At 35.4% G+C, this 15,914-nt stretch overlaps 1 protein-coding gene across 31 annotated transcripts in view; it reads left to right on the top strand.

Annotated features, from left to right (window-relative positions):
* LOC119556226 (voltage-dependent calcium channel type A subunit alpha-1) overlaps positions 1-15,914 on the top strand; it is a 52,870-nt gene that overhangs the window by 2,752 nt on the left and 34,204 nt on the right. For 14 of the 31 annotated variants that reach the window (XM_037868218.1, XM_037868225.1, XM_037868232.1 and 11 more), the window contains exons 2-15: positions 18-475; positions 1,490-1,808; positions 1,896-2,035; positions 4,294-4,394; positions 4,854-5,009; positions 5,082-5,302; positions 5,388-5,491; positions 7,466-7,581; positions 8,374-8,433; positions 8,494-8,598; positions 9,772-9,969; positions 10,033-10,546; positions 11,285-11,620; positions 12,722-13,285. In XM_037868218.1, coding sequence (XP_037724146.1) covers positions 1,590-1,808; positions 1,896-2,035; positions 4,294-4,394; positions 4,854-5,009; positions 5,082-5,302; positions 5,388-5,491; positions 7,466-7,581; positions 8,374-8,433; positions 8,494-8,598; positions 9,772-9,969; positions 10,033-10,546; positions 11,285-11,620; positions 12,722-13,285 — 2,834 coding nt within the window. In that variant the 5' untranslated portion in view covers positions 18-475; positions 1,490-1,589. Of the gene's footprint in view, positions 1-17; positions 476-1,489; positions 1,809-1,895; positions 2,036-2,502; positions 2,604-4,293; positions 4,395-4,853; positions 5,010-5,081; positions 5,303-5,387; positions 5,492-5,956; positions 6,073-7,465; positions 7,582-8,373; positions 8,434-8,493; positions 8,599-9,771; positions 9,970-10,032; positions 10,547-11,284; positions 11,621-12,721; positions 13,286-15,914 lie in introns of those variants that run through there. The other 17 variants (XM_037868234.1, XM_037868231.1, XM_037868227.1 and 14 more) reach the window with 8 other exon arrangements.

Raw genomic sequence — 15,914 nt, forward strand, 5'->3', positions numbered from 1 at the left:
TTCAAATTCCTATGCAGTTTAAGTGCTATAATAACACGGTAATGCCGATAAGCTAAAGAAAAATTAAAAAGAGATAATATAAGACTACAGTTCAAAGAGCAAAAAATATGTCAAAAGGATACATGCATCAACACATCGTAAACCCAAAACATCAGTAAACAAAGAAGCAGTAACGATCGAGGGATACAAGGCCGAGGAAGCGAGTTAAGGAAGAATCGGATCCGGAATTCTCCAGCTTCCAGCCTCCAGTTCTCCAGTCCTCCAATACACCAATACTCCAATCCCACAATCCTCCAAAACTCCAGTAATCACTAGCAACAGATTATCGGACCCGCGAGCTAAATGTCCAGTTGCCGCTATCGTTCCATACGGACGGCGTGTCACTCCCGACAAATGCGTATTGTGGTTGACCTTGTTTAATATAATTATGGCCGAGCGGTCGTTACAAAAGTATCAGAAATTGGATACAGTGACGGTACGTGCCCCCATCTTATTAAAAATAGAAAGAATGCCGATGGCAACCATCGGAACTATTGCTATATTAAACGTTTTTAAATATTAAATAACAATTAGCGGTATAGACCACAAATATTCAAGGGGTGGACAATTTCACATAGTTATAATCAGTATTGAATCGTATTCGCTTGGGTCATTGGTATGACAGCTATATAATGTTTTGTCCGCTTTAAATAAAATTGACAGCATTGAAAAATGTTATCCTATTTAAAATTTTTTATTTATTTTAAAGGTCAATCTGCGTAAATTTAATTGTTTTTTTTTAATGTATTCACATGAATGCATTTTGCTAAGTTGTATAGAAGGACTATATATTAAGTCGTTCTATACAACTTAAGCAATACATTTTTAAAAACATTTATTCGGCTTAGACTAATTAATATTAAACAATAATATTAGAACATTTTAAAACAAAACATTGCTAAAAATCGAAGGTACGTTTTAAAAACCAACACGTCGTATGCGTATTATTATTATATGGTCTCAGTAAAATCACTATCTGTGATCTTATAAAGTCCTTTCTATAACATTTTACATATTCGGGTCACATTTTTGCAGGCCAACTGAAGAAATAGAATAAATTTACAAATGAACTATCATTAAAAACAAACATTTGAAGCTGTTAATGAGGCAATTTAATGCTTTTTGAAATCCGAATGGTTGAATTATTGGGCAATAGCATTATATGGTTTAAAAATATGATCAGAAATCTTTTTATTTCATCAGATAATCTGCGGATTTTCCTTCAAACTTTTAGAGATAGGTTATTTTAGTACATTCTATCATAGCTTAAAATCGGGGTTAGCAATAGAGAGCATTAATCAGAGCTATTTAAAATGTATTTATTGGTCGATTACTTTCGCATAAACCGACCTAGTACAATCTTATTTAAATGCAAAAGTTGAGTTACTCTACAATGCGGTTGGGAAATGCATACATCAATATTTTGACCCCTTTCCCTTCTCCCACACAGGTTGGAAGCGGCTCAGGAAGTAGTGCAAGCAGAGCATCAACAGGACTCCTTAGGCGGGGGGCACTTGGGTCGAAAGGGAGCCCATCGCTTAGCTGATAGAATGGGTGGCCCGAAAAAAGAGGAAAACCCACCAGGTGGTGGTCCGACGTCATTGTTTATTCTAACCGAGGATAACCCAATTAGAAAGTACACACGATTCATCATAGAATGGCCGCCCTTTGAATACGCTGTGTTATTGACAATCATAGCCAACTGTGTTGTGTTGGCGCTAGAGGAGCACTTGCCGGGGGGCGACAAGACAGTATTGGCTCAAAAATTGGTAAGACACGGTCCAAAATCCTATCCGATTCGCCAATCGACCTACACATCTGATACTGATTTCTATTTTGGGCCACATTTCAATTAGGAAAAAACGGAGGCCTATTTTTTATGCATTTTCTGTGTAGAAGCGTCGCTCAAGATCCTCGCCTTAGGGCTTGTTCTGCATAAACACTCCTATCTCAGGAATATTTGGAACATCATGGATTTTTTCGTTGTAGTTACGGGGTAAATAATGAACCAAACTTTTTCCCTACACATGCACATTTTAATTTTGAATGAAAAAAAATATCGTATTGAAAAACCACTTAAGTCAACCACGCCGTGCAAGCTTTATTTTATGTTTAATCCAACCAAAATTCACGTGTACCCACATCTTAATTATAATGAAACCCCTAAAAAAGTTACTGGAATATAACCATTTTCTAAGAGGCTAAATCATTATGATTAGGAATACCAAAAATAAATTTATATTAACAATTTTTAAATAGTTTTAAGTCGGAAAAAATGTATTATCTATAAAGATTATATTAAGTTAGGTATGTAGTATATAAGTTTCTGATTCGAGGTAAAAACTGTCGGATACAACTATTCCCAAATTAAATACTATGAATGTAACTTAAGTAAGCGATTTTAATAACAACTTCTCCCGTATGTTCATATGCAAATAACGAATTCGAAATGACCAAAAACAGAGCCATGACGATATTTGCTGAGGCCAATATAGACGTTGACCTGCGTATGTTGCGATCTTTTCGTGTTTTACGCCCACTGAAGCTCGTATCCCGAATTCCAAGTAAGACATCTGCCATCAAGCGAACCCTTAGTTGCTATTAAATGAACCTAGGCCAGATTATACAACGATTTCTTCAGTAAAATCATTTAAACATATATGTTTATTTAACAAATGACACTCAAAAGCATAGGCTAGTTAATTAATGTTATCTTAGAGTAGCAAGAAACGGAATTAACAGATCTAAAGTTAGAATTTAGGAGCCACGAAATAGAGATGCTAAAATCTTTGAAGTCTGTGACTTTATTAATTAGTTATATATTAAGTAGTATTTAAAAAATACTTCTGTGTCACTTAGATTATAGGTCTTGCTTCCGTTATTATTATAAAATAGTTTAAATTCTTCCCCAAAAAATTGAGATAAAGCGGAAGCTCGGCTAGAAATATTAGTTATTGAGCTAGCACTCGGAATCATTATTAAATTTTCTACATAAATCAAATATAATTAGCATTACTTAACTTTAGACAGCATCGGTAGGATGCAACATGTTATATATGGAAACTAAAAGTGTTTCATTGTAGTATTATTTATAAATGCGTTTATGTACAGTGGTAGCCACAAATTTAGCACAACAAACCCATTGCCATAATCGTATATCTTCTATAAAAGTGAAAAATGAAAATTGCTGATGTGTGCTATAGAAGTTGCTACCACTTGGTAGATTTTTTATTCATGCTCAAGAAATGTTAAAGTTACATTCTCTAGAACGTTAAAATAAAATACTAAACTCGTAGAAGAAATAAATCTCTATATCGCTGTATATTTTTTATGATTTGTAGTATTGTTAACAAGTCATCTTATCATTTTTTATTTTTTCCAAAAAAAAAGTTTAATAGACTAACATGTAAGTTATACGCGCTATAAAAATCTATGTTAATCTTATGCAGTGACGATAATGTGAAAGTCCTTTAGCCTAAAGAGTAATTGATCAGGACTTTCGTTTCCATTCGAAATAGATTGTATCTTGCAAGTCATTAAATTACCCCTATAAAAGGAGGTAGGGTAATAGTTTATATTATTGATATTCGATAATAGCTAGCACATACATAGATTATAAGATTAGATTTTTTTGTTTACTCATTAGACCTTATTTTTTTAACACAATGCCAAAGAGTAAATTAATTAAATTAGCAACGTTTATATTTAGCTAGAATCTTTTCAAAAAATATCAAAAAATTATATTGATTGAAAGGATTAATTACCTAAATTACTATATAATAATATAAGCGGTGTGTATGTTATAAGCAAGAGTTAGATTTTATATATTATAGTCCTAAATAGATATGTATATCTAAATTATATTCTATTCCATAGCTGACCAATACCATAGTTTATGTTTGCTCTCTAATATATTGCATTTATCCTAGAGAATCCTAATGAAAGTGTTCGGAACCGAGAGCAAAGATAAACTATTCTGCGTTTTCGCTTGGGTTACCCATTGTGTGTGCGAATAATATGAACTAACCGCGCGTTAAACGTTACTCTGGATTACTTAATTTGATTGTTTAAATTCTTACATTTCTTAGTTGCTTTTTGCTTTCGATTTAAGATGCACAATACAAATACATGTAAACTCTTGATTTTCACTCTTAATTTACGATTATCTGACTATGATAATTTGATCTTGTATTCATTGAGTATCGCTAATCAATATATATAACTTCATTTTGATCGCTTAACGTCTGCAAACAGATTCATGACACAGTACCCACAAATAGGGCCCGAGGTAGACCTAAGAACACTTAGAGCCATTCGTGTGCTACGGCCCTTAAAATTAGTGTCTGGAATTCCTAGTGAGTAGTTCCTCTGTTTTATTCTACTTTCCCAACTTCTTCTCGTTGTTGTCGTTGTCTTTCTTTATTTATTTTCCTAATCCTAATTCAATCTGCGATTGTGATTATAATCGCTCAAGACTCTTAAGTGCGTGTAAATGTACCATAATGCGAGAGTGTGTTTTAAATTTTCATTTATTTCTTATAAACCTTATCTTAATCTAGTTTGTGTGAGTGATACAAGAGCCTCCATTTCTGCCACCACTTAGTTTCGATTTTGTTTTTGAACGTACTCTTTTTGAATAGAATGGTTGTTTGTGGCACATGGTTGTCGTAGAGCCTGCGAATCTGTCTGTGACAACCATGTCCTAAATGTGAACACACCCCCTAGCATTCTGATCTTGCTAATCCAACGTCCCGTTTCTTTAACCAACCAATCAAACATTTAACTCTGGATCGGATGAACTTCAACGTCTACAGGTTTACAAGTAGTTTTAAAATCTATAATCAAGGCGATGGCACCTTTACTGCAAATCGGTCTCTTGGTGTTGTTTGCAATCGTAATTTTTGCAATCATTGGACTCGAGTTTTATTCGGGCGCACTGCATAAGACTTGTTATAGCTTAGAAGATCCAAGTAATATTCCCAAATCAAATACCATCTCCTAGGGAACGGTAAAGACTAATGATTTCCGCTTTCTTGGAGCAGACAAACTAGTGAAGGAGGGCGAATCAGAGACGCCTTGCAACACGGACAACAGCACGGAAAAGGCAACAGGCTCCTTTGTATGCAACAACACCACGAGCATGTGTCTGGAGAAGTGGGATGGACCAAATTCAGGTATCACGAGTTTCGATAATATCGGATTTGCCATGTTGACCGTATTCCAATGTATCACGATGGAGGGCTGGACGTCAATACTGTATTGGGTGAGTGAACAATACTACTTATATTTGCCAGTGATCACATTTTGTAATATCCTGTGATCCCCCAATAACTTTTTCTCCCCTACAGACCAACGACGCATTAGGTTCAGCATTTAATTGGATATATTTCGTGCCTCTTATAGTTATAGGCTCATTTTTTATGCTCAACTTAGTTCTTGGTGTCCTTAGTGGGTAAGTTGATCACGAAACGCTTTATTTATCGATGAAGCCATTTATACACCAGTTCACATTTCTTCTTCTTATCATTTGATTACTTCCGTTAAAAAAAAAAAGAAAAAACAAGGGTTTTGAAAATACTGCATACATATGTTTAGAAAATTATACAATTTCGGGAGTTTTTGTCAAGATGGCTTACCATAATACTTGTAAAGATAAATTGTAAAGAAAAAAAAAGAGTGTCTAACCAGATTATACATATGTATATATCGGATTTACGTAGAGCTCCGTGCATGCGCATACAGGGTGCGAAATGAAGTCAATTTGGCTGTAAATTATTCGAAATTTTCTCTGAGGACAGACCATTGAAATATATGTATGTACGTGTTTGAGATACTTTCATTTTGATTTGCATTCTTCAGTTCGGTTCTTTTTCGGAATTTTGTTCAATGCATTTAACTATCGTATTCCCGAATTCAGAGAGTTTTCGAACGAACGAAATCGTGTCGAACGTCGCATGGAGTTTCAGAAATGCCGCTTTCGGGCCATGTTTCAGACAGCAATGGTCTCGTACCTTGACTGGATCACACAAGCAGGTTTATACAACTAGATCTATATCTAAGTGCAACCAAGTAAACTGCCATAATCAACCCGAACGTCATACAACACAACCTGCAATAATATATAACAACTTATTATCGGCCAAAAAAAAACAGAACAATATGTCAACTCGTTCTTAGGTTTATGCTATCGAAACCGAGCGAGTTCATTGAATTAAACACCCATCAAATAAAACAACCAAAAAAGCAAACTCCGACCTATACTTCCCAATTTATAAAGAACTTGTTTGATTTACTGCTAGTTATGTACTCCTAAATAGATCGCAAGCAATTCCCCGGCTACAAAGAGTTCTGGTACCCAAAAAACTTACTAACTAACAATCAAATAATACAACAACTTCCAATGAACCGAATATTATTAATATTAACTGCGAAATGCCGTTCACCCCACTATAGTTCAACCAATACCAATCGAAAACAATAATCGAATCCATATATACTCTCCAGTGCGTATTGCGTATTATATTCTCTGCATTTTGCTACACACTTAACTTTACCCCAACTTTACCCGATTCTTACTACTTACCATAGCGATAAAGTTGAATACCCTCCAGCCTAATTAAACCAAACTAACCAAAACTAGCTGTTTCTACTAAAGTTAGCCATCTTAACCTCCAGTTATATACATATATGTACATTCCCCGCCAGCGGAGTCGTGAAATGTTGTTGAGTCTCGGTCCTGTCCTCGATCTAGATCTCGATCTCTTGGCCATATACACCCCCCAAAACACTATATACACTGTTACCAGTGCACCCACCAATCAATATCAGTGTTCTGTCCCCGGTTTATTCAATGTATCGCCATCAATGTATCATCGATCTAGACTCAGTGACTCCCAGTGAAATTCAGGGCCAAGCCAGAGTTATTGGAATCCCGATGACGCTATATGGCATCATCACCCCATGCGTACTTTATTTATTTGTCGCCACCAAATAAATCATCCTATATATGCTTGTATGCACACATATAATCTTACACATTCCCTTCTTATACTATATGTTTCCTTGACTTTTGACCTCATTGAAGGGTCTCGTCGGGGAGGCGCTCTCCAACGCCAAAAAAAAAAGATATATATACATATTTTAAGTTGTACTTCTGTTACTTCCTAATTTCAAGTAAATAATTTTGAGTTTTCGGTTTATGCCCGTTTGTCGTGTGTTTTTACGAATGCACTGAAATATTATTTGATTTTTGGTTTATGGTTAAATTCAATTCTGCTCGGTTGATTACACTCCTACAAAACAATGACGAAAGTATGGTGTGAACTTTGCTATTGTATTACCAAATACCAAAGCATACATGATCGTTTTAGCAATCAATCAATCCTGTTTTTTGGTTTATCACGTTCTATTTAATTATTTTTTGTAGTGAATTCGCAAAAGAACGAGAAAAAGTAGAAAATAGACAAGAGTTTCTTAAACTTAGAAGGCAGCAGCAACTAGAAAGAGAGTTAAACGGCTATGTTGAATGGATTTGTAAAGCTGGTATAGTATTTACCCCTATTTCTTGTTTGTAAATCTATATATACACCTACTATGATTAAATTCATAAATAATTCTCATACACAAATATTCAAAAACACACAAAATTTTTACATTACTCACCCCATATTCATCCACACATAAATATCCATATGTATATATTTTAAAACGAGGTACGATCCGACATATAGACCCGGGACACTTTATGGTTCCCCTAACTTTAGAGCTAAGATTTAACTATCAAGATTGGGATTTTTAAGCTAAATATTTCATTAACTTGTTAAAACTTATAAGACCATTTTTAAAATTGCTTTATAACAGCTCGTTTTTAATTAAGATATCAGAAGTTGTTTTAAAAGGTTTCGAAAACTCTGCGTCAATATCATCCCTTCAGTAAGACTTACATTGACTGGATATTGCCTGTCCCATTTGAAAACGTTCATATAAAACAATGATATATTCATATTTATAAAATAATACGAAAAATAAAGTATACTTACATGTTGTATTCAGATGTTTCTAAATAGCCAGCACTTTTGGCACACTTTAGCTTCCCCTACCTCATAGAACCAAAACCTTAAACCGAAATTAAAGTAAATAAATTCCTGAATATACTCTGAAATAAAATAGTTCTCGTGGAAATATGGACACAGATCCTTCATACCTCCCCACTATATAAACACATACCTACTACATAAACTTTACTGCACATATATCCTTTCTGCTTATGTGTTGATCAAATCGATTTACTTGTTGTGACCAACTACCAATCACCTGATTTTGGTGTTATTCCAGAGGAGGTAATACTAGCCGAGGAGCGAACAACGGAAGAAGAAAAAATGCACATAATGGAGGGTGAGTCTAATCAAATTTGGATTATAATACCAATTTCATTTATTGAAATTATCCCCATAGCTCGTAGACGAAACGCTGCCAAGCGGAAAAAGCTGAAAAGCTTGGGAAAGTCCAAGTCGACAGACACAGAAGAGGAGGAAGCCGAGGAAGATTATGGTGACGATGGTAAGAAAGACATTCTAAGTAGTTTCCTTAGAACTGGGGTCTATAACTAACATTGCATAACGCAAAAGACTTTTGGTTCCTAAATTCTAAAGGAACTGTCAAAAAATGCAAGTACGCCAAATGGGATTGAACGAAAAACCAACATTAACCCATGTTCGACAGAATATTGTTAATCTTGGGTTTTAACCACACTGCAACGAATGATAGACTTTTAAGTTTAAAAGGATACCCCTATGATATATTGCATTTAAGGCAATTACGATATGCAATTAATTACATTTTTTATTTTTATATTTGAACTTACTACAACAAAACGAAATTGTAAATCTTACATTGACTATGTTCCAAATGTGTAAGTAAATTATTATTTATTGTTTCACGAAGTGAAAAATCTGCACTGGCGCCAGATAGTAACAGCCCCATTAAAATCGTTACCCAAATAAATAGAAATTATCATCGTAAAGCAACAAATTTAATCTATGTAAAGCTTTCACTTGTGTAAATATGAGAAAGTAGTTGGTATTAGATGTACTTTTTTTCTACGGTAGACTTGGATGTATCTGGGATATAGGTCCTTCATAAATATTAGTTATATGAAATCTAAAAATTAATTCATCGATTTATTGGAGTCTTTATTTGTATGATCAATGCGCTGAAATACAGTTCAAAGATTAAAGCTTAATATCAAACATGATGATAGTGAGGATGGGAAGCCGACTAATGGACCATTCTAATTTTATAAAAAGCACCATAGATAGAAAATTTCAGGACGACATTCATATGGACTTCAGCCAGCCGAGCTTAAGTAACGTCTGTGTAGAGATAGTGCCCACCCAAAAAATATATAAAAATCGCACTTGTGTAAACGTCGTCTATATAACAACTAGTAAACCATACTCTTTATCGCTAAAATCATATATTTGAGTACATTAATTTTTATAGCAACAGTGCAATTCAAAACCGAAGAGGACAATAAGTATATATCATTTCGAAAGGGATGTATGCTGATTGTTACCAAGAACTGTGTCAAATTGTTTTGAAATGCACTCGTATTTGAGCAGTGTACACAACATTTGCCTGGTTGTAACCATAGGTGGAGATATTTGTAATTGCACTGCTCCATGATCAAGGAACCCCTTAATCTGAAGGATTGTTTATCTGTGTTCTCTGTAGGTTATCTGAAAACTCGCTCGAAACCTCAAGGAAGTTGTACCGGATTTTGGCGGGCGGAGAAGAGGTTTCGTTTCTGGATCCGGCACACGGTGAAGACGCAGTGGTTCTACTGGTTTGTGATAGTCCTTGTCTTTCTGAACACGGTCTGCGTAGCCGTCGAGCATTACGGCCAGCCCTCGTTCCTCACGGAGTTTCTCTGTAAGTATAAAGCGGTGTTATCTTAATAGAATTGGTTCTTAACCGTATTGTAATCCCATGCAGACTATGCTGAATTCATCTTCCTGGGACTCTTCATGTCGGAAATGTTCATCAAGATGTATGCGTTGGGACCACGCATCTACTTTGAGTCGTCGTTCAACCGATTTGATTGCGTTGTCATTAGTGGTTCGATATTCGAAGTGATCTGGTCCGAGGTCAAAGGCGGTTCGTTCGGTCTGTCTGTGCTGCGTGCCCTGCGATTGCTGCGCATCTTCAAAGTAACCAAGTACTGGTCGTCGCTGCGCAATCTAGTCATCTCTCTGTTGAACTCGATGAGATCCATCATCTCATTGTTGTTCCTGCTCTTCTTGTTCATCCTCATATTCGCCTTACTTGGCATGCAGTTATTTGGCGGCCAGTTCAATCTGCCAGGAGGCACGCCCGAAACCAATTTTAACACTTTCCCGATAGCACTGTTGACTGTATTCCAAATCCTCACTGGCGAAGATTGGAACGAGGTCATGTACCAGGGCATCATATCTCAGGGTGGTGCTCAGAAAGGAATGATTTACTCTATGTAAGTTTATGTCTGTATTACGTATCATTCTATCATGTGCATTGTATGTATGCCAGTCCTCTAAATCGAAACGTACAAGTAAACGTAGTAAACGCACAATGGAAATACCTATTGATCTTGGCCCACTCGTTAGGATTATGATTATAATTGCCGTCCTCCAACCCCCCCTCAAAAAAAAAAAGAAAAAAAAGTAATCAAAAAAATGTCACCAAGCGAATTCGCAATTCATTGAACGTCGAACCATTAATGTGTGCAATCGACCTTTGACTTGGGAGCTTGAAGAATTTTATCCACCAAAATTCTGCAAGCCCAAGTCCCAAGAAACAGCAAATCAAGCAACCCACTAACGATCATTCATCGCGAATACCCACTAATCCGTAAGTGTAGAGAACCTTTGGTCTTTTAAATACGAATCTGTACACTCAATTAAACGCTATACCTTTGTCTATTCTCAATCTCATCTCTCTATTTACAGCAATTCAACAGAAAGAGAGTTTCTCAAACTAAACGTAGTTGCCTCAGTTCTCAAACAATCCAATCAAACAAACAAACCACTCTGCAGTACAATTAATTCCCGATTACGTTTTTTAAAAATTCCCCAGCACACGTTGACGTATATTTTGAGTTTCATACCATCGAGGAGGTTCCTCTCCTGAGCTAATGCCCCAAAATTAAGATAATGCAATGAGTGTTTAAACTCTGATTGTTTTTTGTGTGTTCTTGATGCTCTTTCGACAGATACTTTATCGTTTTGGTACTCTTCGGAAATTACACGCTATTGAATGTGTTCTTGGCTATCGCCGTTGATAATTTGGCGAATGCCCAAGAACTTACAGCAGCCGAAGAGGAACAAGTCGAAGAGGATAAAGAGAAACAACTGCAGGAGCTCGAGAAGGAGATGGAGGCCCTCCAGGCGGACGGTGTCCATGTGGAGAATGGCGAAGGTGCTGTGGCCCCCACCAAGTCCAAGGGCAAGAAGAAAGAGGAGGAGAAGAAGGAGGAGGAGGAAGTGACGGAGGGTCCCAAGCCGATGTTGCCCTACTCATCGATGTTTATACTCTCACCAACCAATCCGTAAATATTCTTTCACTCACTCAGCCATCCATCTCTCATGGTCAGGGGTCATTCTTGTAGTGCGATCAGTTAGGGCCTCATCCTAGTGTTAAGTTAATCGAGTCTCTTCCAGGACCCTAACCTCCCGCTGGCAAGGGAGAAGAGAACAAAGAACGTCTGGAATACTCTTATGCCACTTTTTTATGGTGCCTTAATCATTTTGTAGTTATGATCCCGTCCAAGGGTTTGAACAGTTATATTGGGTCTTGTAGAAATAATCGTTACCCTATTTGTACAGTATCCTATCCTAGTTACTTACCATCATTCATAGCCAATGACATTTTAAAATATCTGATGAACTACAATATCTGTAGTACAACTTAATCAATTACTGATGCAATACTCTTTTCTTTTTACCTTTTTTCCTGTTTTGGATTACAATCTTATGTTGCACACAACCAAACAAATTAATGAACCACTTGATCTATTGAACGAATTAACATGTGCTTGTAAATATATTCAACCACAATATCCGACTACAATTATTTCAATCATCAACCATCAACCACCACCACAAAATCATCATGAAAAACTGCAATAATTATGTTACAAAATCATCGACACTTTTAACAAAACAAAAAAAACCAAACGAAATTGATAACAATTTATCATAAACAACGACTTCATCTCAAAATTGAAACAACCGAAAAAAATTAAATAAAAACTTAAAATATTCAATATGAATTGGAACGACGACAAAAATGTAAAACCATCAACCAATTCAATAAAATGAACGGGTGCCCAAAAACAATACCAAAATGCGTAAACTACAATCGGAATCTAAAATTGAAAACTCTACAAAAATATTTAAAATTGTACCTACACAAAACCGAATTTCAAATCAAAAATTATAAAAACTAAAATATATAAACCAAAATACAACCGAATTTGACGCAATCCCGAATGCAAAAATATGATCATGATCCTAATTGATTACATGTCTAAACCAATATATGAATCGAAACCACTCAATTACCAACTTATCAATTTTAAACCTATATTCGCTGTCCGATGAATTCGAAAAATCAAAAACGAAAAACGAATTACGCACGACTTATACAGCATACGACGCGGAGCCCATTGGGTTGTTAATTTACCATATTTTGATTTCTTCATTATGGTTGTCATCTCAATGTCATCAATAGCATTAGCAGCCGAAGATCCCGTTCGTGAGAACTCAAGGCGAAACAAGATATTGAATTATTTCGATTATGCATTTACCGGCGTATTCACGATAGAAATGTTGCTGAAAATTGTAGACTTGGGTGTGATCCTGCACCCTGGCAGCTATTTAAGAGAATTCTGGAATATTATGGATGCTGTGGTCGTTATATGCGCTGCTGTTAGTTTCGGTTTCGATATGAGCGGTAGCAGCGCTGGACAAAATTTATCGACTATTAAATCGCTTCGGGTATTGCGTGTCCTACGCCCATTGAAGACCATTAAGCGTGTACCAAAATTGAAAGCCGTGTTCGATTGCGTCGTGAACTCATTGAAAAATGTTGTTAACATTCTAATCGTGTACATATTGTTTCAATTTATATTTTCTGTTATTGGAGTACAATTGTTCAATGGAAAATTTTTTTATTGTACGGACGAAAGTAAACATACTTCCGCAGAGTGCCAGTAAGTAACATTTATATTTAATTCAAGTTTACAAACTGTTTATTCGTTCGCTTTCTTAAGTTCTTCGTAATCTTTATCTTGATCTTAATTAGACCTGGTTTTCTAATGTTGTGACATATTGTTTTCTTTTTATTGAGATCATTTTTGCAATAAGACTCCGGCCAAGAAGCCACATAATTATTGTCCTGCCGTAGTGACCTCTTTTAGGTTTCTTGATTTATGTGCCATCTCGATCATTTAATCCTCTTTACTCGTATAGTCGCGTTACTCTGTAGCGCTCTAGCTTTCCCACTTTCTCCCACAAACACGCTCTCTATGACTATCTTTCTATCTGTCTCTCTTGCTAACTTTGTGTGTTTCTTTGCCTAAGGTCAAATAATATAAATAGATGACTGACAAAACCTCGAAACATATGTACATTGCGTAGCTCTTAGATTTGGAAAGAAACAAAAACACATTTCACCCACTCGTACGTACATCTCCCGATATGTTTCTGGGCTCTTTACACGTACATGTATAGCTATGTTCAAGATATTAGTACCACCTCCTTCCATCACCTTTAAAACTCTGTTGTCTCTCTTTTTATTTTTAACTGATCAGTGGTGCGTTAGTTTGTAAGACTTAACTAGAAATTGTAGAAAATAAAATAATAATAAATGTTTTAACTAAAAAAGTAGAGCTAACGTGAGTAAACAATGTTTTTAGGACAGTTTTTTGAAATTGACTTGATCTTTGTATTTGTGTTTAGAGATTTGTGTTAGGTTTAGTGATAAAATAAGATACGTAAAGAAAAATGTTACCTCCGAATGTAGATGCTATTACGTGTTGCCTACTTTCAGAGGCTGATTAACAAGAAATACGTTTGATATTCCTTTAAATTCCTTCTCAATATTGTCTAATCTTACAAAATATTGCACAACTGTTGGAGATGAAAATCAAAAAAAAGTGAGACAACTTACTGTTTAAGGAGATGGGAGGATGCCATACTGCTATTTTCAGGCCAGCTGCATTTATTAGGGGTGCTTCGCCTACACAACACTTCTATACCTTCTAATACATAAATGTCTAGCTGTTATGTTTTGATTTTGTGTGTCCATTGCATACAAATTTGCATTCCTTTTAAGATAAAAACTCCGAGAAAGTAAAGAAAACTACTTGCCTTTAACCTTTGATTGGGTTTTGTTACTGGAACCAGTAATACTGAATGTTAAATACAGAAAGCAGGAAAGGCTTTTGTTAGATTATTTCCCCTAGTGTATATACCTATTAATATATATATATGTGCCTACGTGTATGCATAAATCTAAAGTGGTCCCAATAGAGAGCAACTAGGATATAAGTTTCCAGACCCATTCCCTGTTTTGTATGTGTGTTGTACGATTGTTTTGTTAACCCAACCATTATTATTATCCTTCTGTTTGTTATATTACCATATTTGTTTTCATGAAACCAAAAAAGGTGCACTGATTTAACAGAATGTAAGAGTAGCATTTTATAGTTTCTTGCCATGTTTTTCTTGCCTGACTTGTTAAATTAACAGTCACGCGACTAAACGGGCCAAAAACAACACAATAAAAGAGGAAAAACGAAAACTAACCATAAACAAAAATTGAAAAAGAAAAAAAAACAACCGAATCAAAAAGTGACTGATAAAAAGCATATGAAATATAGAGAAAATGCGTTCGATTCAACATCTGTGATATAGAAATGCAAATTTACAGTTTCTAGTTACCACCTGAAAAACCTTACCAGTTACGCCTAATTTTCTATAATTGTTTTATCTATATATATATATATTTAATCAGTTAAGCCGTATCAGTGTATGTTTGTATATGTTGTATTCACAAACCAAAGCTCGGGAAACACCAATGGAAATAGCAAGATTCTTCGCGTTTAGCCTGTGTACTTAAACCATAATTATATCTGTATTTGAATGTTTCATTTATTTGCAATTGGGTATTCTCCAAATACCAAAGAGTCCATATTACTACCAGAAGATTTCTTAATAAGCACGCGCATAGCAGTCCACGGACCGTTTTAGATTAGAAAACTAGATACAAAGAGGTTTCATTCAATAACTCAGCTCTAATATTTCAATGTTCAAGGCCCAATTCCTTGCGAAGGAACTACAGTATGGTTAAAATTTCATTTCTGGTCCAAGGTCCTGACTTTCTTTTCTATAAATTTATCTCCAAACCAAGTAGCAAGTGTATCCTTATATCTAGCCATCATCCATAAATACACTTCATTATTTGTATGTTCAAGTATAAATATAACTACCAATATAACAGAAAAAGTTTTCGGTTTGTACGAATAGTGCTATCGTAGGAATCGTAACCATTTTGTAGTAGACTATATCCAACTAGATGACGAGCGCTCTTTCCCAAGTTATGTGTGTATAAAGAGTATCATTATGTATTATATTATTAACACCGCGTATCTTACACTCGACGCTGTTAAGAAGTGAAAACAAAGCCCGATACTTGCGTTGCACCCGATGGACGTTCAACGATTTATTAAAAGCCATAGAGTATCGGTTTGTTTTAGCTGTTTGGCCTTCGTATGCAATAACTGTGGTCAACCCTATTGACAACCAAATAAAATCCAATAAAAATTTACTCAAAATCTT

This window comes from Drosophila subpulchrella, chromosome X (genome assembly GCF_014743375.2).
Source record: "Drosophila subpulchrella strain 33 F10 #4 breed RU33 chromosome X, RU_Dsub_v1.1 Primary Assembly, whole genome shotgun sequence".
Classification (NCBI taxonomy): domain Eukaryota; kingdom Metazoa; phylum Arthropoda; class Insecta; order Diptera; family Drosophilidae; genus Drosophila; species Drosophila subpulchrella.